The sequence below is a fragment of the Psittacula echo genome (genome assembly GCF_963264785.1).
Source record: "Psittacula echo genome assembly, chromosome: 3".
Classification (NCBI taxonomy): domain Eukaryota; kingdom Metazoa; phylum Chordata; class Aves; order Psittaciformes; family Psittacidae; genus Psittacula; species Psittacula echo.
Window position 1 is genome coordinate 70,372,597 of NC_137736.1, and position 26,657 is coordinate 70,399,253.

The 26,657-nt window shown below is 41.2% G+C and overlaps 2 protein-coding genes across 3 annotated transcripts in view; one reads left to right on the top strand and one right to left on the bottom strand.

The window, feature by feature from the left end:
- Positions 1 to 46: 46 nt before the first annotated feature.
- METTL21C (methyltransferase 21C, AARS1 lysine) lies at positions 47 to 24,363 on the top strand (the record flags this gene model as incomplete). Its single annotated transcript, XM_080613539.1, has 6 exons — positions 47 to 52; positions 1,057 to 1,232; positions 20,480 to 20,643; positions 21,782 to 21,924; positions 23,482 to 23,599; positions 23,872 to 24,363. The coding sequence occupies 6 exons, from the start codon at positions 47 to 49 to the stop codon at positions 24,264 to 24,266; spliced, it is 1,002 nt and encodes a 333-aa protein (XP_080469665.1). The 3' UTR covers positions 24,267 to 24,363.
- Positions 24,364 to 24,955: 592 nt separating this feature from the next.
- The window catches only part of TPP2 (tripeptidyl peptidase 2), a gene marked incomplete at its 5' end in the record, with an annotated part of 53,249 nt that continues 51,547 nt past the window's right edge, over positions 24,956 to 26,657 (bottom strand). For both annotated transcript variants that reach the window (XM_080612358.1, XM_080612357.1), the window contains 2 exons: positions 24,956 to 25,544; positions 26,176 to 26,295. In XM_080612358.1, coding sequence (XP_080468484.1) covers positions 25,455 to 25,544; positions 26,176 to 26,295 — 210 coding nt within the window. In that variant the 3' untranslated portion in view covers positions 24,956 to 25,454. The remainder of the gene's footprint in view (positions 25,545 to 26,175; positions 26,296 to 26,657) is intronic.

Below are 26,657 nucleotides of genomic sequence, written 5' to 3' on the forward strand. Positions count from 1 at the left end.
AACTTTACTTTTGCTCAAGACCTTCCATTTTTTTTCTTTCGGGAGGATGTGGGTACAGAGTGACACATATACGTGCTGTGTGCACAGGTACCTAAAGCACCTTTACTGATTTCTGAAAGTGATCAGCAAGCTGTTATTTCATGAGCCAGTAGGGTTTCCTGAGTTAAAAAGTAGTGATATGCATAATGCTGAGTAACTTTTACCTATTGTATCATGCTTGTTGAGGGACTGAAAAGATTTTGAGGCCCTCTGTGAGAGAGGAAATTATGGGCAGGCAGTAAGCAGAACCACCGTAATGTGCTGAAAAATACAGGATTTTAGTGTGGCATGTAAATCCCTATATCTTTACAATGAGCTGGAGAACTTAGCATTAATTTTCCACAAGAATGGTGAAGGAGCAAGACAGCTGCTCACATTCTGCAGATATGAACATCAGCCAGTGAGGTCAGAAACTATCTTAGCTATAACCTCCCTTGGGACCTTAGGCTAGATAGAAGGTGAATTATTGAAACCATTTATTAATGGTAATTCATGGTAGTTCTGTAATTCAGTCTGATGAAATGTTTTTATTAAGCAATTTGTTCATTTGATATTGATAACAGTATCATTGGTTTATTATTCTAGTTTTTCCTGTGATCTCAGGTTTCTCATTATGTCTGTCCATCATTAATTAGCCTATTCAGACTGCAGTACATCAATAGCACACTTGCTGTCATGTGTATTTGTTAGATACTGATTTTTATGAAACTATGATATGTCTGGTGTGTCTTTTAGCATTATATTGGTCACAAACTCTGGGAGCACAGATAACGTCAGGTAACAAATATGTAATGCATAAAACTTTCTTTCCATTTCAGACTGTCTGAGACTCTGGGAACATTTCTGGCTTTGTAATTGTAGTGCTAAATGGAAGGTCTTTACTTAATTAAGGAGGGTTTCGTCATAACACATGCTTCTGGATGGCAACTTTTGGATGATATACATTTCTCAGGGTGTTTGTTAGGGATTTTGTATTCCCTCATTGTTCTCGATAAGTGCAACCATGTTGTTTTCCAGTGGCAGCTGTTACAATTTATTCGTGTGCTGGGACTGCATGGTGGACTGCTGGCAGGAGGTCGCTCTGGCTATTCTCTCCTCTTGGCTGGCAGTGAACTGACCTGGCCAAGAGCCAGCGGAACAAACCTTTCTGCTCCCACTGCTGCAAGGAAAGAATTAATAGTTGTGGCATGTTGGTACAATCTTTGAGTGCTGAACTCAATTCCACATATATTTTCGCTCTGGCATTTCACTCTGTTTATATCTGTTGCTTCTTCAAGAGATTAGCATGAGTAGGGATGGTAAAGAACAGTATTGTCACTGCTAGGATTACCATTATTGTGAGCACTGTGTTAAGATCTGAGACTCTTTAACATTTAATTATCAGTCCAAAATACTGATACCCTCTGAAGGCATGTCATTAGTCATCCAACAGAGTTATTTATCAGGAGATTATTACTAGTTATAATTATAAACACAGCGTTACAGCCCCCAAATACAGGAACTCTGAACATTTTGCATCTTGTTGCAAGCTCCTAGGCTGTTTTCACTTCCATTAATAACTTGATTCATTCCAAGATGCAGAAAATTACACTGAACCTGTCTTTACCTGTAATTCACAGAGTCACACAGGTCAGAAAATGAAGCCCTTTGTTTATCTGTGAATTGCCAGAAGCATTAGCAACTGCAGGGTAACCCTGAGGCTCTGCAGACGCCTGCCATCCCTTCCTCAGTTACCAGTCCTCCAGGTCATTTCTTTCATTTGTACAGACATTCACCTTTTAACCCCATACTCTAAAGCATTCCAGCAATCCCCCTCAGCCTCACATTACCTGTACATTTAAGAAGTACATTACCTACTCTGTAGCCCAAGATATTTCTAAATATGATGAGTTCCAGAAAGGAGGACATGGAACTCTCTTTGATTTATTCTTGTGTTCCAATGGTGGTGTTCTCACACCACTGAGAAGTGTTTTCTGGCTGTGCATGCATGCTGTTGAAAGTTTATTTCATGTTACCTTGAACAACCTAGTTGATTCTGTGATTCTTTGATTCTCTAGTCTGATGGAAAGAAGAATTGGAACATTCATTAAAGTCAATATGTGCTGCTCTTCACAAAATCTGCTACTCTGGGGTAGAACGAAAATAATTTGGTTTGAGACAACTTAGCAAATCCATCCTGGATACTGTTCACCTCTAAGTAGATTTCAGTGTACACAAAAGTGTGTGTTTGCTCTAATAGTGCCTAGGAACTGAAGTTAAACTGAAAGGCCTCATTATTAACTTCTCCATATTTTCCTCTTTTAACTTACACATTGTCATGAATTCACATATGTTAAGAGGATCTAGTTTGCTACTGGCTATATTCTTTTGAATACAAACATCCATACTCATCATACATACACACATGCACGCTGAAAGTGTTAGCAAGCAAGGAAACAACTCTGTGGATGTCTGTTAACTACAGATGTGGCTATGGATGGCCCCAGGCAGAACTTTCTAAAAGTATTGGTACTACTCGGAGCTATCTTATAGATCACAGCGTGTCCAAAGACAGTTCAGACATCACCAAACTCTGCTCAGTGATTTCTGGGTGGGGGAATGCTTAGTGTCATGCAAAGCTAAGCTCAATGCTCAGCAAACTAGTGAATTCATCTTGGTGCATGTGCTCCATGCATCAGTGTTTTCAGGAGTTAGCATCTTAGTGCATTTGATAATCCATGTAGGTGGGTATTCTTGAAGTCCTGTGTTTAGTGCCGTATCTAAAACCAATCTGAGCATACCTGGAGAAATGTTTGTCTTGGAGTTAAGTACCTTTGATGCCGATCTCTTTATTTACAAGATCTGCTCTTCTGAGCACAGGAGAAATCAACCACAGAGAGATGATGTCCTGCCTTACAGCCTTCCTGTGTTCTCAGCCACATCACTAGCTGAAAAGCCTTTACCCTTTTCTTGGATCCTTTTACCCATACTCTCTCAGCTGAGCAGAAACTCCACACTTTTTGTTTCTGGATACTATATCTTTTCCATCTCAGCTGTCCTGCATTCACTCTCCTTTCTTTTCTGCAATCTCTCACTCAAGGAAGGGCCAGTCTGAAGCAATGTTGTCCAGGAGCTTTCAATCCCAATCAGGTCTACCGTCACCTCAGTTCTTACAGTTGTTCCGTATCTTCTACAGTGAACTGTAAAACAATGGTTAAGTGTGGTGTCACTGATCTCTACCCCACCTGTTTGTGCTCTGCAGTTTTACATGTAAAATATATGAGACAGGAGCATAGAAACTTGATCATTATATAGTGACCAAGCTAAGAATAAGGCTCTTTGAAAAATGCTGAAAGATCTGCTCTGATTGCTGTTTTCTTCTTGTGCTAGGGTCAGTCAGCTGGAACTCAACTGAAGTTAATGGATCAAAGCTGTTATAAATTGTATAGGAATGGCTTTTGCAGCTGTTACAGAGTCTTCAATAGGCTGGAAGAGAAGATTTGTTAATGATGCAGGTAGTAATGCTCACATCATACATCTGGCACATTTAAATCCAAAGCCTCAAAGAGCTTCTCTGATACACCAGTGAATGTGTCCTGACATATTTCTTCTCTGAGCTTCTGACTATGTGACAGGCACCATTCCAAGATCCTGAGCTCCACTTGAAGTTATGGGTTGCATGTCACAAAACCTGCCTTCCTTTTAGGACTCATTCATTCTCAACTGGAAAATCTTCCACAAGATGCTGCAAGGGCAGCAAATTACTGGAGTCCACATGGTAGCTTTTAGGCCCAGATGTGTTTTGCACTTCTTTTCCTCAGGACTTGTAAATCAATAGATTGTATGACACGAACAAGTTTAAAAGAAAGATGAAGCACAGGATTTCCTCCATGGTGAGTACCACAAAGATCCTGTAGCATCACACGGCTTTTATTTATGTCGGACTCGTCATCCCAGTTTTAACCTTTGAACTTTTAGACATGCAGCCTTGCACACCTAGTCACCTAGTTACTTCACAACAAGCAAAGCGCAATCATTTACTTTGGAGACTGGATCTAAGATTACGGTGTCTCACATGACTGTTCCACAATTAATCCCATTAGCTGAAAACCAACCACAAAAAAAACCAGCCCATTGCACTTTAGCCTCATGGGAAAACACTAATGATAGTAACATTACACTCAGAAGCTGGAGGACTCATTTCCATGGGGAATTCGTAGGTCTTTGCCAATGGCAGCACATCAGACTGAGGATGTCTGAGCAATGACATCAGGCACACTGCCCCTGGAGTCAAGAGGCAAGCTGGTCATAAAGTCAGAAGGAGGCTGGCTTGGCAAACTGCCTCACGCCTATGCCAGCTTGTGCTGTTACACAAGGTGAGGTTTTGGCTTTGTTCTTTATAGTGTGATGGACAGGGACAGGGCTAATGAAAGGGGTGGTGAAAAGGAGACCTCAGGAAAGATCGTCTGCAGGACAAAATTTATGGTGCTATTTGTTTTGTGGCTTAATTGCTGCTTTCAGTCCTTTGCCCCTTGTGGTTCTGATTTTGGTTTTGTGGGTCCTTTTTAGGTTTTGTTTTGGTTTGGGATTTTTTTTGTCATTGTTTGTTAGTTTTTTGTTTGGTTGGTTTGGTTTGGTTTTTTTGTTGGTTTGTTTGGTAGCTTGTTTTTCATAGAATCACAGAATGTTTTGGGTTGGAAGAAACCTCTCCAAAACCCCTGCCATGGGCAGGGACAGCTTCCACTAGATCAGGTTGCTCCAAGCCCCATCCAACCTGGCCTTGAACACTGCCAGGGATGGGGCAGCCACAGCTTCTCTGGGCAACCTGTGCCAGCGTCTCACCACCCTCACAGGGAAGAATTTCTCCTTAGTGAGCTCTTGTCATTGTCCAGATAGTGGGCTGAAATTATAGGCTTTCATGTGGTCTGTACGTTGTCTAAACCAGAACTCGGGTATGAATTTGTTTCAGTAAAGAAGGAGGTTGAATGAGCTGATTGGTGAGATTGGTCAGTTGTCAAAGAGAAGTTTGAAGAAACTAATGGGTTTTCATCAATTTTTCGTTGATGAATCAGTCTATTAAAATCATTAATGTCTTTCTTTCAATATGTTTTAGTGGGAACCCGAGGAAGGAGATGCAGCAGAAATATATCTCAGTAGATGCTTTGACGTCACTGCAGTTAAATATCTTTTCAGGGGTAGGGCATTTTCCTAGGACCACAGAAGTGAGAGAATCAGAAGCCAGCTATGTCATCTAATCCTATCCCTGCCAATGCAATGTTGTATGACATGCTGTGGTAGCTGTCGAGAGCTTGTGAGACCACATTACGGCAGAAAGCCCTTGTGTTTGCAGTGACATAGCCCCAAATAGGCGAAAGAAGAGGCTGTATCCATACAGACACCAGTTAATCTGTTTAGTCTCTTCAGTCCTTTCATTCCCTCTAAACTTAAATATTAAAGAATGTCATTAACATCAGATGTTTGTCCTCTCTCCTTCTGCCTAGGGGAACTGTGCAACCAACCGAGAATCTTCTTCTGAAAGGGATTGCTTGTTTCCCTCTGCACTCACAGTGATGGTTAGTGCATATTTATTTTAATGTTCATATGACAAAGCAGCTGTGAAAATAAGACCATATCTTTGGAAGAGATACATGTACATTTACTACACCATGTATATGCCAGCAGGTCTTTTAACTAACCTGCAGGCAACTAATAAAAGGATTTTCCAAGCCACAAGGACTGGTTAGAGCATCACAGCCTGAAGGGATCACAGGGATCATTGGTAATGCTTTCTGTTCTGTGCAGCGTGAGTGCTGATGGAGGCTTGCAATACACAGATACTGATGAGCTGCATTCACAGTCTTGGAGCTTCCCATTCTTCATTTGTAGTGCTAATGTCATGCTTATTGTAGACAATAAAATATAGCAGAAATAACCCTTTTCTCATGTTTGTGTTTATACCATTTAATCTTTGGCCAGAAACTTCATGGGGTGCCAGCACTTGGGAATACCCACAAAAATATGCAGATATGCTCATGTACATGTGAAACAGCACTTACTGTTTTTTAACTATACCAGAGCTGCTTTCGAGTTCATGAACATGCAAGGATGAAATAAACTTCCCTGTGGAAGGTCTAGCACAAGCTCAGCATTTAAGCCTTGCTAAGGCCCTATTTTGAGAGCTTAAGTACTATTAAATGTTGCAGTAGCCTCACGCCACGTCTGCAAAGGGAGCGTGAGTACAGTTTGTTCACTGTGAAGTAATGGTTGTGTTAATAGTTACAGGTAGGGTGACTAGGAATCCATGCCTGGAGAACCTGTGATCTTGCTGATTTCGTGCCCTCTCTGGCATCCTGTGAAAAATCTCACATGATAGCTTTGAGGACAGGTGGATCCCTGCTGGTCAGCTGCTCCGTTCAGATAATTCTTCCTCGGATATTCCCAGATGACAGAAATCCCCATCAAAACCCCTGTCAGCAGGAGAAGAGCAGTGGTGGTGTGAAAACAGCCCGAAGTATGTCTGTAGTGGTCTTGTTTCAGAAAGCCCATCAACACCACTTCTAGCCCAGTAGCATCAAACCTGTAAAACATCATGGCATGGGGCTCAGTTTAAGGTGGTTTATTTGTTGTGGAGTAGGGTTTGAAGCCTTGACTGAATCCAGTGCTGCTGCTTTCTTCACTCTCTCACACAGGTTCAGGGTGTCCTGCCTCAGCAAGCTGCAGTTCACTTCACAGCCTCCGTCATGGCTATGCCCAGGTGTCCCCCCAGGCAGCACAGAGGTATCCACTAAAGCCTGACTGGGTCATACCCCACAGGTCCCCTTCCCTGGAAGGGCTCTCCTTTTCTGGGCAACTGAGCACCACCCTCAATAAGCCCAAAGTGCTGTGAAGAACCTGCTGGTGCCAGGAGGTTTGCCTAGAGGCCTCTGGGATGGGCTGTGGGGGAAGAGGTGCTGCCTTGTTTTGTCTTTGTTTCATCTGCTGGGAAGGAAGGATGCTCTGCCCGCATCCTCCTGGGGACTGGGCGGTGAGGACAGCAGAAGGGCTGTGAACAGGCTGGACTCCTGCTGCTGAGGCACGTCTTTAAAGGTTCATCTTTTACATTTTCTTCTGACTGCCAGAAGTCACATGCATGTAGTTCAGCCCCTGCTATGAGATGGGATGTCCGTGTCCCATTGGAAGGTGGAAATGTGAGGTTACACTCCCTTTAACTTTGCTCTTTTCCCCCATCAGTGTCTGGCCAGCTCTCCTCCTGCTTTTTCCTGTATTCTTCCAGTGGGTTGATTGTCCTGTAGAAAGTCTTGCTGCATTCAGGAAACTGAATAGGTAAAAAGCCAAAGAAAATTATTCCTTGTTTTGCCGCTATAATTTCTGGCCACTGTTTTCTGCATCAGCTTCCTGTAGGTGGCACTTTGCCATCTCATTGTTGTAGCTGCAAAGGGGCAGCACAGCCTCTGTCAGCCTTGAGGAGCACATCTCCCAGTTCTTCCTGGGGTGAGGGAAGGAACCACGGCTTGCTGAAGGAGGGACACCCAAACCTCTGTGAGAGAGTGAAGAAGGCAGCTGTGTCTGTAGGTACACACAGCAGATGTTCTTCCCTTGCTGCTTATTATGGGAAGCTGGGCAGTGGAGTGTCCCCAGGGTATTTTTGACCACAAAGGCCTTGCTCACCAGTAACCTAATCCCCCCAGAGGCAGGGGGATCCTAAATACTGATGCGCAGAGGGTGATGCCTGGTGCCATTCTTTGCATCAGTCTTTTTAACTCACATAACAGCTTGCCACAGGCTCTGAAAACTGCAAGCATAAAACATGCCAATGGGTATATAAAATGAACAGCATAAAAATGGAGAAAAGTAAATTATGCTTCTAGAACTTAGGGAGGTCTCAGATTTTGATCAAGATAACTTTAGTCTTTGACAGCGCTAGACAGTTTAATTTCCCCACTCTCATACGTTAGCAAAGTCTCTCTTTGCAATGTCCCTTGTACTTTGGAAGAACAGCTGCACATTAAAAGAAGCCCTCAGTCTCAATTGAACGGAAACACATCTCACAGTGATTTTACTTCACAGTAAAATCCCCTCTCTCCCAGGCACACAAATATCCCAGCTTATGGAAGGGCGGAATCAGCCTTTCCCCTTGGTTTCAGAGCTCATTTTTTCCTGTAAACTGGATGTTAACAGCTCTGACACTATGACAGATTCCAGAGGCGGCTCTGGCACCATCCAGGCAGATCCGTAGTTGAGGCAACAGCAGGGCTGTGGCGTGTGCTTCGGACTCCAAGTTTCAGTTGCCCAGGGAAGGACCATGCCAGGGTATTTCCTTTTTCCTCAGAGGTGTGGAAAGAACAGTCAGGAGAGCACTGGCCTGGCGGTGCCTGCCTGTGTCCAGGGCCACGGGGATCCAGCAGCAGAGTTAAGGATCCAGAGGAGTTCAAGGGTGCTGGGAGTGACGTGTTCACTTGGGTTCAAAAAGCTCACTGCACGTTTGTAAATAGGTGTATGTCAAATACACTTGTGTGTAGGGCCCATGTACCTGCATATGAATATACATATTTCAATCTAACCATGATTTCTCTTAGGTGTATGTATCGTCAGGGATGTTGAATGGAATAGTGGGGCTGTTCCAGGAGGGTTATACATCTTAAATGCACTGAGATAAGGGAACAGATTATTTCCAACACTTTGAGGATCCTTCAGTATAGTAAAGTCAAAGGCTTTTAGGAAAAAAGTGCTGGGGGAGGGTGGGAATCTCCAGGAATAATTACTTGTGAAGAGTTCCACCCTCTGATAGAAATAAACATCCCAGGCTCTTTTAAAATAAGAAGCAATCTTAAATATGAAGACCCCTAAATCCACCTGCAGCTCATTAAGCAGCTGCTTTCCAGGCCAGATTTAACTGAAGAAGAGATTACTTACCTCCACATCATAGAATCATAGAATAGTTAGGGTTGGAAAGGACCTTAAGACCATCTAGTTCCAACTCCCCTGCCATGGGCAGGGACACCCCACACTAAACCATGCCACCCAAGGCCTCATCCAACCTGGCCTTAAACACTGCCAAGGATGGAGCACTCACAACCTCCCTGGGCAACCCATTCCAGTGCCTCACCACCCTCTCAGTAAAGAATTTCTTCCTTATATCCAATCTAAACTTCCCCTGTTTAAGTTTGAACCCGTTACCCCTTGTCCTGTCACTACAGTCACTGATGCATAGTCCATCCCCAGCATCCTTGTCCAAACAACATCAAGTCCAAAGGAGTTTTCTGCTGGGGACCAAAGTAAAGCATAAGCTCTTAAGCACATCCTTAACTTGAGCATGCTTGTGGTAACCAGGAGCTGCTGGCCAGCTTCACTGAGGGTATCCACCTCTTGATGTGGAGATGGGTGAGCAGGTGGGTGCTACTTTGCCAAGCTGCCCAAGCCCTGACTTGCTGTTGCTCCTGTCCTTGAGAACCCCTTGACCTGCTGGGAACTAGCTCAGGGGCCTGTGCAGGCTATCTCCTCCACCCCATGGAGGGTTGAGTAGGTCAGAACTAGGACTGAGTGATGGGTGCTGTGATGCTTGGCTCAGGAGGGGCTCATGGCTTGTATGAAGCTAAGTCTGAGTTAACTAGTACTTGAAGACAGCAGGTCAGAAATACCCTGTCTGGCTCTGGGTGGCATGGCAGGAGACCAGGACCAGGATAGCTCACCTCTCCTCCTTCTGCAGCTCCTCGCCTGTCAGTGGGGTTTTTGTTAGCAGGCTTGAATACCATCAAGGTGTCCCCCTGCCCAACCCTGCCTTGTCTGCCAAGGGGTGATGGAGAAAGGGTTTCCTGAATGCTTTTTCCTGATTTATTTTGGCTCCACCAAAGGCTTTGTGTTCAGCTCCCATCATTGTTCCTCTGGATTAATAACCAGAGCAGGTTCTCCCTGTATATGCTGGGTGCCATTCGGCTTAACCACATCAGCTCTTCACATCAAGAGCCTGCAGAGTCATAGCCTCATCATTTGTATCACCAATGGTGACACAAAGCAAGACAGCTCCTGGCCTTTGCTTCTCTTCTGTCCCAGCTTTCAGCAGTGCTGCAGAGCCTAAATTATATCAAAGGGCCCTTTCTGGACACAGGGGACACTGGTCACTTAAATGTTTCCAATAAATTGGTAAGAATTGGTACTCACAATGGAAAAATGAATGCCCCATTTGTAGTCAGAGATCAGAGCAATGGAACAAGCTCAAAAGCTCTCTTAATAAAGAGTCTTTAGCCCAGTATTATAATTAACATTATGTATATAATATAAACACTTATACATATGTTATTGATCATTGTTTTCCTCTTATACTTAACAGTTTCTGATTTTCCCTCCTCTGGAAGAGCAGGCTGTTGCTATCATGCTATCTTTATGATTCCTAACTTGGCTTCTGTGATGAAATAAAAAACCAGTTCTCACTTCGCAAACATGTGGTCATGCTTCTTAAATGAAACAGTGTGATGTTCAGAGTATCAGGGCTGTAATTTAAGTTGCTGGTCACAAACTGCCAAAGTAATATTTCTTTCAGGATATTGCCTAGAACCGAATCTGAAGATTGACTTACAATCTGTTTCACCATGCGGGGTATCTGTTACTGTTAGGGAGAGTGATTAGCAAACACTGGCAAGGCATTCTCCTAAATAATGTGCCACTACTACTCACTGGTGAAGTTAAATGAAAAGATAAATATTAAACGCAAGCAGCTCAGCTCTACGCATGTTTCCTCTGTTGTTTATGTATTTATTGGAGCAGATAAGATTTTTTGATGTTTTGTGAGCTGTCATTTAAAACCAACAAATCAAAGATCCTTACTAAAGGAACTCCTGAGCATAGAAGCAGGTCTTCTCCTATTCAGGGCACCACAGCCAGATGTTATAAGTGCAGAAGTAGATGTTTAAAACACAAAGAGGTAAGTAGCACATTCACAGAGATTGTCCCCTTCAACTGAGGCTGTATTTGTTTCATCAATGATTTAAAACACTGAAAGTGCAATTTTTTAAAGCGATTTTACGCTGGTTTGGCTACTTCAAGTTGACTCTGGTGGCTTTGGCTATTGCTGTCCTGGTCCCAGACAGCAGCTGACTGAGAAAAGCTGTGCTACCATACTTGAAATAGTCATGCCAGCATTGCCCTTAGTTCTTAGCAATAAAGTGCCTCTTCCAAGGCAACGACAAACTGGTCCCAGATTCTCCATTCAGGTGAAGTATTTTCCTAGTCAGGCAACACACAAGCTGGCGATGCAGCTTCCTACAGAAGAAGAGTGGCAGATGCCACAGAGAATGCTCTTAGACAAATTTTCTTGCTTTCACAAGTGTACTACACCATGTGAGGCCTGTTAGATGGTGGCCTTTAGAAAAGAGCCCTTAGCACTTTGGTGTTGAAGGGGAGGGCTTGAAACGATCTACTAGCTTGAATGCGCATGGGGCAGTTGACAAGAAACAGTGGAGGCAACCTTACTGTCATTAGCAACATCTTAAACCATGGAGAGGGAATGTCCTTTCTCATGTTTCCTGCACAGATGCTGGAGATAATTCTGAGTCTGTAAAACTCTGCTGGATATATATATGCTGGATATATTTGCAAGACCTCATTCCGGGTTTGAGGAGTGAGCACATTCTTGTCCCGTCTTCAGACTGATGCAGTTTGGAAAAAACAACCCATGCCAAAGTGAGGAGCCTCTGTCCATGCAGTCCTCTGAGAGCACAGACGTCTGCACCATCTGCACCCACTAAGTGGGTCACGTACACGTTCCATAGTTTAGAAACAGTTCTGAAATTCAGTGGGGGTGGGAGCAGAGAAGTTTCTATCCACCTATGCTATTTATTTATTCTCCTTGAATGAGCATTTGCCCCGCAATCTTGCTAAGAAGCACAGTTTAACTCAGAGGACACTCGACTCTTACTGTTCCCTGTGAATCTTGTTGGCTCATATGGGGCTGGAGCGACTTCTTGCCATCTAAGTCTCAGTCTAGCAAGGCACCAAGTGATACTAGTTGCCACCAAGCAGTATCACTTGGTGATAAGTGCCACTGATCAAGGTGGCAAGTAATCCCAGCTCACACTCGAATTTGCAACTGTCATTCAGTAAAGTGCTTACATACATTTTTCAATCTAATCTTATTATATTTAATGGGATATAGAATGTCCTTAGTGGCTGTCCTACAGCTGAGTGATCTTCAACCTTGGACCTTCAACCAGAGGCTGTACAAAACCAAACCGTGCAAACCTCCTCTCACCCTGGCACTCAGGCCCTGCCTCTGCAATGTGCTGCTCATCAGAGTCCTCTCTAAAATGAAGACTGCACCTCCTTGGGAGTCTCAGCAAGCAGCCTAGACACACACTTGCCAGTATTGGTTTAGGTATAGTTGCTCCTGCCTTAGGCTGGAAGAATGGCCTTCAACCAGCAATTTCAACCCCATTTTCTGAGCCTTCATGCTACATGATGGTTAGACTACTACATGGGTGATAAGTACAATTAAAACCAATCACACTAATTATGCATATCTTTCTGTAGATCTTAAACCTTTCTAACTTTACCTAGCTATTTTCCCCAAGAAAAGAAGATTGGAGGAAAGAAAATGCTTTCCTCATTATGTATGCTTTATTATTTACCAGATAACATCAACACAACCATTCTTCTCAGTTTAAGTAGGACAGATGTCAGACTTACTGGCTCACCGTTCCTTAGGTCCCTCCAAGACCCCCTCAGAAATATGCCACACATTTGTACCATTTCTTGTGCTTGGATATCAAGGCTACTTTCAGCAGCAGCACCATGCTCTAATTTGGAGCTGGTAATTTCACTGCAGAGTTCTGGGTAATTGCCATCTGGTCCTGGCAATTTGTGACTATTAATTTCAATAAGAATATATTTTCACTTTTCTGGTTTAACTGAGCTGGGTTGTTTGGTATGAAGAAGTGAAATCTCTGGGGAGACATTCTAGCAGCCTTCCAGTACTTAAAGGGGTCTACAAGAAAGTTGGAGGGGGACTTTTTACAAGGGCATGTAGTGATAGGACAAGGGGGAATGGCTTTAAAAAGGGTAGATTTAGATTAGACATTAAGAAGTTCTTCACTATGAGGATGATGAAGCACTGGCACAAGTTACCCAGAGAAGCTGTGGCTGTCTGTCATGGTTTAAGCCCAGCTGGCAATTCAGCCACGCAGCCCTCGCTCACTCCCCCCCCTTACCCCCTGCCAGCTCCCGGAGGGATGGGGAGGAGAATCGAAAGAATGTAACTCCCACGGGTTGAGATAAGAACAGTTTAATAACTAAGGTATAACACAAATCACTGCTGCTACCACTAATAGTAATAATGATAAGGGAAATAACAAGGGAAGAGAATACAACTGCTCACCACCCTCTGACCGATACCCAGCCCGACCAAGCAGCGATCTAACCCTTCCGGGTAACTGCCCCCAGTTTATATACCAGGCATGACGTGCTGTGGTATGGAATACCTCTTTGGCTAGTTTGGGTCAGGTGTCCTGTCCCTGCTTCCTCCCAGCTTCCCCTCCTCCCTGGCAGAGCATGAGACTCACAAAGTCCTTGACCAGAGTAAACATGACTTAGCAACAACTAAAAACATCGGTGTTATCAGCGCTGTTCCCAGGCTGAAAGTCAAAACCACAGCACTGCACCAGCTACTAAGAAGGAGAAAAATGACTGCTACTGCTGAACCCAGGACACTGGCCCATCCCTGGCACTATTCAAAGCCAGATTGGATGGGGCTTTGAACAACCTGGTCTAGTGTAAGGTGTCCCTGCCCATGGCAGGGGGGTTGGAACTCGATGAGCTTCAAACCCAAACCAGTCTATGATGATCCTATGAATTCTGCCTTCTTTCAGCAGAAATCTGGCGGACTTTTTGCTCCCAATGGATTCAGAAAAGATCTTGAAATTTTAATGCCTATTTCTCACAGTCTTTTAATTAAAGTTTTAACAATTTTAAATAATTTTACACTGAACTTGCTACTATTAATAGCAGAGGAGCTTTTATATTTTTTTAAATTTAAATTACTATTTGAATAATACAAATATGATTCAGCTTGGCCTATACACTGAAAAGGATGCTACTGCTGAGTTCAGTGACAGGCAGAGTTAGTAAGAATACTCTTTACAGCTTTCCTGCTAGCTTGATAGCACTAAAGAGGAAAAAGAACCACATCACCAACTGGTGACTTAATTCCATGGGCCTACACCTCCAGACAACACTTATTTTCAGTGTTCCACAAGAAATGCTTGGAGACAGAATGTAGCATAAGAGGCATTTGTACAAATTATAAAATAAATGTATGTCAACAGCAGCTATGTTCCAGACTATCAGTGTTGACTGCTCTATCACTTACAAACAAGAAATGAAGCCATACCTACATGATTTATAAGCAAGCTGTAACACTGGCCCTACAGTTGCCATCCTTAGCACAAGAGACAACATAACAGCAAGGCAGCTCCTCTGATTTAAAAAATAAACTATTTATGTTCAGCATCAATGCCATTGCCAAAGCGTAGGACAGAACTTTACCAGCAGCACCAGTCTGAGCTACATTCACCCTCAATGACAAATACAGTAAACATAACAGTTGGAACGTGCCAGCTAAAAGACCATGTCTTTAAAAAAGGTATGGCAGTCATTCAGACAGCAGCATTTCTCCTTGTTTTCTTTCTAATAACAGCTACTGACCTAGCTCAGGATCGCTCATTTGCACTATGTGTAAAGTCAGGCAGGTCTGTGAGATGCAATGTTTACAATATCAGCTTAATCCACTTAATAACTTAATACTAGGCCCCAGTATAAAAAAAGTGCCTTTTAGCTATCACATTTCAGAGGAAACAAACATTTGAATGAGCAGCCAAGTGTTTCCTGTGTTTGGTGACTACTACAGACACGGAGCAGCTAATGTGTGTGATACACAGTGCCAGTGACAGAAAAAGCTTAGTTTTTCCTTCGCTACCCTTCAAGAGAGCATTACCTGAATTAAAAAGCTGTCCATCCAATGACACAAATATCTATGAATTAAGGGAAAGAATCCACATTCCACCCCCCCATTTCTATTGCCAACCTTCAGTTGTTCATTAATTAGCAGGGGATTGTTTTCTAGCTTTATGACTTGCACAGTTCCTCTAAATTCTTGTACCCTTAGAAAGAAACTGAACTACAGTGTCTTTTACAAGAAGGAGAAGGGAGAACAGAAGTGCAGCAACATGGTAAATGCATATAGAACTCTCAAATTCTTGAGACATGCAAGGAATACACATTTGGTTTATCTCCCACATCTATAACATCCATCTGTTTCAAAACGAGGAGCTGCAAGATTTTCTGATGACAGTGTGATGTTCATGTTTGCACCCTCTCTTTCAGCAGATACAACATTTCCTGTGGTCATGACCTGCCCTAAAGATGACAGGGAAGCTGCTGATTTCCTCAGGACTGTCAGTTCTCTGTGCTCTCCATGACTCAGGGTTGGGGGAACGGGACACCCAGAGCTTCCCCAGCCAGGTGCTCAGCAGGGCAAGGAAGACTTGACCTTTCCCTGGCAGTAGGAGCTTCTTGAACTTTTCTCTGTGGTTGGGCTACTGCCAAGTGGCCACACACGTTATTTATGGGATAGTTTGCCCACAGCAAGTTGTGTGTTTGGGTCAGCACCGCAGACCATAAAGCAAAGACAGGGAACACTTAATCTGAAATAACAGACCGAGAGGTTGAAGGCCGCTGAGATTTTATTTCTGAATGTTGGTTCTCTTGGGAATTCAAAGCCTAAGAGCATTTTTCCACATGTAAATATGCGTTTAGTGTAACACAGTAAGTTCTTCGAGCGCTGCCTGGTAATGTTACTCGAAATAGCCTGCAATCGGACTGGGCGGAGCTGAGAGCTACTCCTTCCAGGTAGTATAAAAACCTCTGGGGCATGCATCAGCCCACAGGAACCCTCCAGTGCCCTCTGTCACAGCAGGTACCTACAACAGCTGTCCAGCTAAGGTGTCTGACGTGCCTTTGTGTTCTCTGCTGACTAACAACAGAAATAACATTTGTCTGAATTCTTGTATTCCAGGTCAGCTCTTGCTAGCCAGTGAAACCCAGCTTACCTAACCCCTGCTACTTGTGAGGACTGACTATCACTGCTGGTTTTCAGTATGTGCATGCATTTACCTTGTGGACTCAAATAGCACATAGGTTTATTATAGTGATGCTCCTAGCACTGACATTTCCTTTACTTCCCAGCATTTATATTATTTATGTAGTGCATGATACCATGAGAAAATTGTGTGAGCTCTAGGAAACATGGATGTTAGTGCATGGTACGAGTGTATGGCTAACCTTATCTCACAAAGCATACACTGCAATTGCATTTCCCATGTGAGCAAATGGAATTGGCTTTTGCCCAAATAATTCAGACTAGAACAGACTACGCTGTGCAACTTTGTGCGGAGGTGAGAGAAACACATTTCAGCAGAGCTGTGCTTACAGCTGGAGACCCAGTGACACAGTACTGCTCCCTAACCTACTTTTCTTTTGGACATGTAGCTAGATGTGAAAAGCTCTCTCCAAGCAATGGATTTTGGAAGTTTAAGTGCACAAAGTTTATTCTTATAAGGGATAAACCATTACCTTAAAGTTTATCATCATCTTACAATTTGCTGTTCAGTGTTTAATTGTGTTGTTAGTTTTATGTGGCATTATTAAGTAGACATAATTTTGTGAATTATTCTTTCTTCCTTAGGTTCTGAAGAAATCAAATGTGATTTTGTACGTTATTTCATTCACAACAGTTTAAGACTACTAATGAAGTCAATACTGGTTTAAACATTTTGGAAAGCATAGAATTTAGATTATTATTTCCCATCAGGACAATTTTGGAAAGCAGGAAGCTGCTAACGTTCAGAATGAGTCAACCTTTTGTAAGGGCACAGATTTTGGCTGCAATATTATTCAATCAAAATCCTTTCAGAGGTATAGCATTTGCAGTAAAATATGGATCAGAAAAATGTCAAAATAGTAAGAAATATCAGTTTTTGCAATTCTAGAAGCACATCAGCAACTTGACCACGTTACATGTAACACAAATACCACCTATTTCCAAACAACTTACTCAATACTCACTTGGGTCTGTAGTATTCAGGTGTGGCTTATCATTTAAAATGATAAAATAAAGCTGTTCATCATTAAGGCCAAGATACTCACAAGATACTTGAATTCTTGAAATTATAAGATCAAATGTGTCCAGTAACTTAATTACATTTTATGAAAATGATTTAACAGTTATGATGATAGGATATGTATAAATATATATATAACAGATTCTTTGTTTAGCAAAAGCTACACCTGTGAGAAGATAATGATATTATTATAGCATCTAGAAGCCCCAGTTTCTAGATGGAGGGGTTTTGGAACCAGATGATCATTAAGGTACCTTTCAACCCAAACCAGTCTATGATTTTAAGAAGGGATTTAATAAAACCAACAAAGTGCCTTTATAAATATTTAAGTAGACTCCTATTTTAGAGGAGCTCAAAGGACAAACCAGGAGAAAGCATAAGTTTTTAACTTGAATTTAACATTCAGTCTGTACTGAGTGATCATAGAGAAAGACTTGGGGGTGTTGGTCGATGAAAAAATGAACATAAGCTGGCAGTGTGCGCTTGCAGACCAGAAAGCCAACCGTATCCTGGGCTGCATCAAGAGGAGCGTGACCAGCAGGTCAAAGGAGGTGATCCTGCCCCTCTACTCTGCTCTCGTGAGACCTCACTTGGAGTATTGTGTGCAGTTCTGGTGTCCTCAACATAAAAAGGACATGGAACTGTTGGAACAAGTCCAGAGGAGGGCCACGAGGATGATCAGGGGACTGGAGCACCTCCCATATGGAGACAGGCTGAGAAAGTTGGGGCTGTTCAGCCTGGAGAAGAGAAGGCTGCATGGAGACCTCACAGCAGCCTTCCAGTATCTGAAGGGGACCTACAAGGATGCTGGGGACGGACTATTCATCAGGGACTGTAGTGACAGGACAAGGGGTAACGGGTTCAAAGTTAAACAGGGGAAGTTTAGATTGGATATAAGGAAGAAATTCTTTACTGTGAGGGTGGTGAGGCACTGGAATGGGTTGCCCAGGGAGGTTGTGAATGCTTCATCCTTGGCGGTGTTCGAGGCCAGGTTGGATGAGGCCTTGCGTGACATGGTTTAGTGTGGAGTGTCCCTGCCCATGGCAGGGGGTTGGAACTAGATGATCTTAAGGTCCTTTCCAACCCTAACTATTCTATGATTCTATATATATTGTGATCAGAGACGCAATTATATTTATTGCAAGTATGTTAACAGTGGATCAACAAGTGTATATTTATTAAGCATGTTTCCAAGCTATTTCCTGGTAGTCACTGCTGCCCACAGCCAACTGAAATTTTGACAGAACTTATCTAAGCAAGGAAAAAAATACAGAAGTATCACTTTCTACCCAGACTCACAGTTTACTCACTAAACAAGCCCTTCTGTTTTTTAACATGAAAGAGTACCAGAAACAAGGCAAAGTTTCCTCCCGATACGTAATTTCAGGCTTCGCTTTCCACCTAAATAGCACAAATTTCATGCTACAAGAGCCTTACCAAAAAAACAAGAGCCCAACTAGGAAAACCCAAACTCCCAAATTTGAAAACGTGCTTTGCATGTTTAAACATGAAACGTCCAGAAGACTGGGTCTTCAAGCAATTTTTTTCTGGCTGTAGCCATCACCAGTTCTGATAGATTCTTCTCTTTCCATTACTCACCTTCCCAATTACACAGGTCTTGATGTATTTTCCTAGAGATTTCCTTAATCATTGAAACACAACCAGATTTTATTCCAGCTCAAGGCATAAAAAAGAGGCACTGCTGAAAACTGGAAGTATACTTTTGATTCCCACTGCTGGTGTAAGGAGGCACACTTTTATGTGTAAGACACGAACATAGATGGATTCATTCAGATGTCAGGTAACCGCAGCATTAACTTCAGTCTCCTATCTACCATCATGATACTTCGAATTATACAAAAGAGGTGCATAACCAGAACTTGTTACTAGCAAGCTAGAGGCCTTCTGAGGAAAAAGAGGTATTTAAAAAAATACATCTGCCAAAATCCATTTACTTTGGAGCACTCTCTTTTCTGAAACGCTACAAAGCCACTGCCACGACTGAACAAATGCAGTGGCAGCAGTTAGAACACAAATCCTGGCCTTGCAAATAAATCCTGTCCTTATTCACCAATAAGGAATGTATCAGGTATCAGTAAAACTGGAATGGTGTCAATATCATATGTACAAATAAACCACTCACACAAGTCAGCAGTCACTCTTGCTCCTTAAAAAACTACCTGCAGGCACTGGTAAACCTTTGGGCCGCTACCAAACCTGTCCCCCTTCTGGCCAGAATATCCAGAACAGCCTCCTGCAGCATGATGCAAGCCAAATCAAACAACGTTTTGGCTGCAGTGTATGTGGCTGGAGAGAGCAAACAAATACATGTTCTCAAGAATGAGCGAAGTAAGGCAAATCATGGCTAAAACCAGCACACTCCAGCCATCATGATATGTGGCAAAAGTACAGCCTCTGGCCAGAGCAAGTTATGAACCATTTTTTTTTCCTATTTATACACATGTACCTGTGTATGTATCTACACATACTCACAGGTGCTATCACTGAAGAAAACCCCAGTTATGCTAGATGTTTCACTGGCGTATTTCTTCTCAGGCAAATTCAGACCGAGCCCTACTCCTGCTTTTACTGCTTGTCAGCCTTGTCAAGCAGTTCTTTCTTAGGTTGGGTGCTGCCCTGCACACTGGAGATGCAGTCATTTGTAACAAAGAGTTCTCAAAAAAAAAGCTGATTCAAACTTCTCACTACAATTATTTCCTGATTACAATCCATACGTTCTGCAGTTCAGTACATTTTAGGGTAATTCAATTAGCAGTCCTGCAGGAAACAGGCAGAAAAAGTAATTCTACACAAGGAGACAAAATTAAGAGCACTGGCTCCAGCAAAAAGAACCAGTTTTATCACAGGAATGTCAAGTCCTGAGTTCTTTGAGAAATGGTAAATCACATATATAAGGTCATGGTCACTAAAGGACTGCTCATCTTTCTCAGCTATTGCTTCAACTGATAGAAGTACCATGCACGTAGCTCATGTTTCAGACTGATGAGTGGCATCAACTCAGTGACATAATGCTAAGATTTTGCATAAATGGTAAAATAAAAAAGATAAACATGATAAAACTTCTGACAGTACAACTACACTACAGATAGTGCTCACAGCAAATTCCAGTGGAGTGGGGATGTCATCTCTCATCATGGCTCCCCGCCCCTTCCTCCCATCATTGAAAAAGCCCCAAACCAAAGCCCACCTGAAGCATTCACTGTCTGCTTCTAGTTATACCTCGTAAAAAAAGAGTGCCTGCATGCTCTCACATTATTTTCTCCCTTTCATTTCAGCTTTTTTGCCATGATATCTGCACAGCAGCCACCTTTACCCAACAAAATTCAAAGAGTAATGGACTGCCCAGCTGAGGAAGAACAAACTTGCGAAGAGCAGTACAGCTCTGAAAACTGCACTTGCAGCTCCAATCATGCATCATCAACAGCAGAATCTGGCTCAGGTTTAATCCAATTTAAATACTGCAATTACTATGGCATGCTAGCATTTCATACTTTAATTATTCTCTTTTCAAATAGTAGATGTCACCATGTCAGTCTTCCTTTTGATCTCTTCTAATTTTTCCCACCATTTTCCCTTACATTTGTACTTATTATCAGACCAAATCACAAAAAGGACTATCTCCATAGTTAAGATGGATGTTTAAAAAGGTGTCTGGATTTTATTTAGACATCTGAGAATTACTTCTCAGTTACAGAGATATGATTATAATATGCATTAATTGGGCTGTCACTGTTGAAGCTGTGGTATTACACATTTCAACAGGCTAAACTGCTCAAACACCTACCAAGGATTCCAGACAGGCATCAAGTAAAAGCTGTGCAAGCCAGAGCAAAATGTTTCTTTGAAGTTAATCACCTGTGCAGATCCTAACAGGCTTCCCCCAACAGCACAGTCATTCAGAACCATGTCCCTGTTTTCAGTGAGATCAGACAGAGCAGCTCAGCAGGGCTCTCCTGAAAAAATCTCACCTACAAGCCTACTCAAGTACAAGACGACAGGATAGCATTACTGTAGTACTGACTTGCTGAGCAACACCATATTTGTCAATGTATCCTTGGAGTACATTGGAGTATCTTACAGCCCTTCTTTTATGGAAGAATAAATAACCACAAAAAGGAGCTATTATTTTATTCCCCCCCCCAATGTAAGAGGTAAATCCTAATTCCTTTTTACAAAAGAAATTTCATGTTCTAGATGAAAACTACAAGTACAACCCCCTGCATGGCATACTCTGGCATAGTATGAACTATGGCACACCCCAAAATACAGGCTAATTTAGTCCTGAAAGTCTTTTAGTGGTTATTAGCAGATTTATGTATTTGAATCAGTGTATCTTTTCTAAAAGCCTCATTTCTATCTGTAAATTGCCCATACAAACACTCAGAATGGCAGGAAATGACCATTTCTCCTTTCAGTCCCTGGCCAGACAGACCATCCACTTCTGGACAACAACCAGTCTCAAGGCCAATGGCCTGACAGCTTTCCTAGCCCATGTGCCTACGTACTATTTTTGTCTTTAACAAGCTCCATACCAACACCTGCATGTAACAATACAGATTTCATCTTTTCTCTCACAGATTCACCAGTAACTCTTAAAATACTACAGAGCTGGGCTCCTAGGGTTTCGCACTACTTCGATAAAGAGCACTACACATATGTTGGCCACCAGATCGTCATTCAGGAGTCCATAGAACACTTTGGAGCTGTGGTATGGCCAGGGGTAAGTACATGATACAGAACCCAGAAAGCTGACACAACGGAAGAGGAGTAAACCATGACAGTGGCACACAAACATTAAGGAAGCTTTCTTAGAGGACACTTTGGACAGCAGAGGTTTCCCTATGCAGAACAAAGGTGTGAAGAAATTCAGCAGAAAGCTCTGCCTTCTGCTAATTTGCCAGTCCATGGCAAAAATACTGTGGCTCCCAAGTACTTGTGAATTGGATGTAGATCCTGAAAAAAAAAAAAAAATAAGAAAGGGAACTTGGGAAGAAGTGTTCAGCTTTCTCCATGTTTCCAATTCACTGCTGGGAAGTAAACAATCAGCAGTACAAAAAGGAAGCTGAAAAAGAAAACTGAAAGATTAAATAAAGGAGGTTAAAAAAATAAATACACTTCTTCTAAAGAGCAGGCTGGAACAGTTCCATTGAGGCATGGAAAACTGTACTTGCAAATAGTTCTTCAGCCTTTGCTTCTCTTGCTCTTAAAACCAGAATTTTATGTGAACTGAGAACACTGCCTTTGGGGGAAACGAGGGTCAACTGATAAAGACATGAAAATTAGGATTTCAAAATTTTTCAGATCCACATTTATTGAAAAAGCTCACAGAAAATGGCAGACAATTTCAAAACAATAGAGAGCGTATGGGCGAGTGAAACAGTATCGTATTTTGAAGTGTCAGATCATCAGTTCTCACATTAATCAGGTGTCAGAATGCAAATGGGAAAACTTTCCAAGAAAATCAAGAGGTTGCACAAAGTGGCCTGGTGAGTCATTAGCTGTCAGCTTTCCCAGAACAGGTAGCCAGTGTTGCGTTATGAAAAGCACAAGAATTAAAACAGTAACACAACTCTAAAGAAGAGAAGCAAAGGGGTGAAGGTAGTTTCTTTGGCATTCCTTTATGTTGTTTATAAAAAGCCAGTTAATAGTCTATTGATAAGATTTTTACAAAGGTCTGATAAGCAATACTCACATACAGTGCTGGTTTTTAGTGTTTGGCTTTTTGTTTTGTAAAGCTTATGCCATTACCAATAGACCAGTGTTGAGTTGGTAAATAAAAATTTTTTATATTTCCCTTGCAAAAAAAAAAAAAAAAAAAAAAAAATTGTTCTCAAAAAAAGTTGTTCTCAAAAAAATCTCTGCTGAAGCCTGAATCTACTTTATCATAGTGATAATAAACTATAAGATTTATGATAACAAACCAGAACATTACTTTTTAGATCTTGTTGAACCTTGTTTGCTGTTCTGACTGCATGGTTCTCATCTAAACACTGCCTACCTTAGGCTATGAGAGGACTCACAGCGTATAAATGTGTGTAGCAAATCCATATTCCATAAACTTAAACCTAAAAATAAGTTTATATTTTCTTTTCTATATAAAAAACCCCAGGACGCATCATAATTCTTTCCATATGACATTTTTACTTTACAGCCTTTAGTGTTTTTCATTGTATATAAAAAAACCAACCCAAAACAACAAACCCTGTATAAAAACATCTACTGAATTTCTATGCAACTTACCTGTTACCCTCGTATGGATATGTGTTAACTGTTTCAGGCACTGGCTTTATCTCAGTATCTGGAATCAAATCAAGAACAATTCAACCTCAAAGACAAAAAAGTTTTGGAAATTGGTGCTGGAACAGGCTTAGTTTCCATTGTGGCCTGTATCTTAGGTTAGTAAACTCTTATTTCCTTTTACATTTCTTGTGAAAGATGATCTAGATCTGCCACTGTCTCTTTAAGGCAATAAAGCAACAGTTTCAGTAAACTTTGTTTGTCATTGCTTTTTTAAAAATGAAAAGTACTGTAAAATACTGTTTTGTTAAGAAAGAAAATACCCTAATTATTGGTGATGGGGAAGCTGGGGAACTTACGCAGATAGTTTTATATATGTTTATGTTCAACTGCATACCTGTGAACTGAAACAAATTCATGTTTTCTTCAGGAGCTTACGTTACAGCTACTGATTTGCCTGAAGTTCTTGAAAATCTCTCATATAATATTTCAAAAAATACACAAAACATGAATATGCACAAACCTGAAGTGAGAAAACTGGTATGGGGAGAAGGCCTCAATGAAGACTTTCCTCTATCCACTTACCATTATGATTTCATACTGGCAAGTGATGTTGTATATCATCATGCAGCTTTGGAAGCCCTCCTAGCAACAATGGTGTATTTTTGTAAGCCAGGAACGGTATTACTATGGGCAAATAAATTCAGATTCACTGCAGACTATGAATTTTTGGAAAAACTTGGCAATATATTTAACACAATGGTTCTAGCAGAATTTCCAGAATCAGATGTCAAGCTGCTTAAAGTTACAGTAAGAGAGAATTAAAGAGAAAACTACTCCTAAGTTTGATTTAGTGTCAGCATGTCACAGTTTGGAATGCTTTGCAGCATTAGGATGCACCTTCTGTGCATTTATGTTTGTAAAGCTGCAATTGTATCCAAGTGTTGCGTTTTAAGTTATGAAAAAACTGGCAAGACAAATGATAAAGCAGTTTGTCTCCGGTTGATACATGTGACTCGTTCAAACAGACCAATTTCACTCCACTGAAGGAACAGTGTTGGCAGCAACCATTAGTAAAGTCTTTAACAGAAAGCATTGATCTCCTGGGATGCACTGAACTTCAGTTGTTTGTAGGCTGTTTTCTTTCAGCAAGTTTCATTTATGTACTCTGTCAGAAACCAATGCAATTTATAGCTTTATAATTTGTTTTTATTAATTATAAAATAATCTTTTAAATTATCAGCGTGCACATGGTGTTTCTTGATCTTCAACTTTGCACATTTATTCTGCTGTGGTTTACATTTTAAACATTATTAAACATATATGTATAGCTTTACAATACCTGATTGAGATTAAACTGTCTGGCACATTCATACATGTATCAGCCTGTCCTGATACCCTGCTTCATGTGGATTTTTGAGTTTGCCTGAAATCACTCCAAAAACGAAGATTTACAAGAGCACCTACGCATCAGCAAATCTGAGTTACACACTGCAACAGTTTGAGAGGTTGAATTTTTCTTAAAAAAAAGTAAATGTAAACTCTTGCAAACAATCCAGGTAATGATGTCCCATTACTTTAGTCTAATAAATAAGATACTAGCTACTCCTGAAGTAGCTTTAAGGCCTTCATACAATCAAAATTAAGATCAAACATGTTAAAATTCAATTTACTGTAAAAAATATGGGGCTTTTGCAGGTTTGATGTTAAAAGTAACAGTTAAGAACCTAACATGCATGCAGTAAGCCTTTCCAGCCTAATTCCAAATCCTTAAGTGTTGGCAGTTCTGGCATGTCCATTGCCAGCAATGGGATGCACAATAAGGAAACTTCCTGACGAGAGGAGTTAGGTTAACCGGTATTAAGCTGTACCCAGGTGCCTCTACTGATAAATACACACAATTTAATAATCAGCATTCAGTAATGAAAACATGCTTTCCAGTAAAAAGTCAAAACTTATCTTTTAATATCCTGACCCATATAAAATCACTTTAAGTTTACAACTGTTAGTTTTCTAGAATACACAATAATCAGGTGGATACATGACAGGAAGCCAATTCTCAGTGAAAGTTGCACAATGAGTCCATCCAAGCAACTTCATTAGCTGAAGAAAAAAAAAAAAGCAAACATTAAAAACAATCAGAAGCTCTAGGGTCTTACTCTTTTTAAAACCAAACGCTGCACTGAAATCAGCATCTTTCTAAATATGTCTATTATCAGAAAGCTAACAGGCTGGAGAACTGGTGATCTCTTTCTTACTTGCTCCTGAAAGGGGAAAACCATTTTATAAGATCTACAGTCTTTCAACTCAACACACAAATTTTGTCCCAAGAGTTACAGTAATTCCCATTATTTCTCTACCTATGTTCTACTAGCAATAATTGTGATTAATAATAGTAAAAATAACAGTGGTTAAACAGCAACATAATGGGATTTTAAACATGCAGAAAATCTTTGGCTAAGTTGTCTCTACTGTCTTTTATGCCCGAAAGCAGGTTTGAGAATGTAAAGCTGCTAAAAATGACAGTTACTCACAAAGTAGCTATTCCAGAAAAGGAAAGAAGAAATCACTATTAAAAATGGAGGCCAAGCCACAAAAGCCTGGATAAAGTTTAAATTTAAAGTTGTGTTTAGTGAGTTCTACAATGTACCAAAAATTCAGAAAGACTTGTATCTTACTTTAAAAAGCTTATGCAGCATGAACATAGTGCATTCCTTTACCAAATATACCTTACCTGGATGCAGTTTTTCAAGTTGTCCTTCGTTGGCTTCTCTTCTGCAAGTTTTGTGGCAAACTTGAGACCTCTCCCATACATTTTATTTACCAATGCATGCTTATAGGCAAAAGTCAAAACCTACAATGTGAAAACAAATCAATCAGATACTTCAATATTTTAATGTTAGCAGGCTTAACAAGTAATAGCAGATTCTGTTCAGGTAGCAGAAGTGATTTAAACAAAGTACAACATTTACATAAGATAGTTTGCATTTTTTTTGCAGTAAAACAGACAATTCACAGGAGTAATTATAAACATGAACTTTCTAGAGACTATTTCTGACTTCATGAACGTATTTGACTCCAGAACATCTTATGTAACACAGATGTCACTATTCTAATTCTTTATTCATCACACTTCTACCTTCTTTGGATTTTCATTCTCTAGATGCAATTGTATGGTATTAAAGAAAAAAAGAAAATATCAAGAACCAGGCAGGT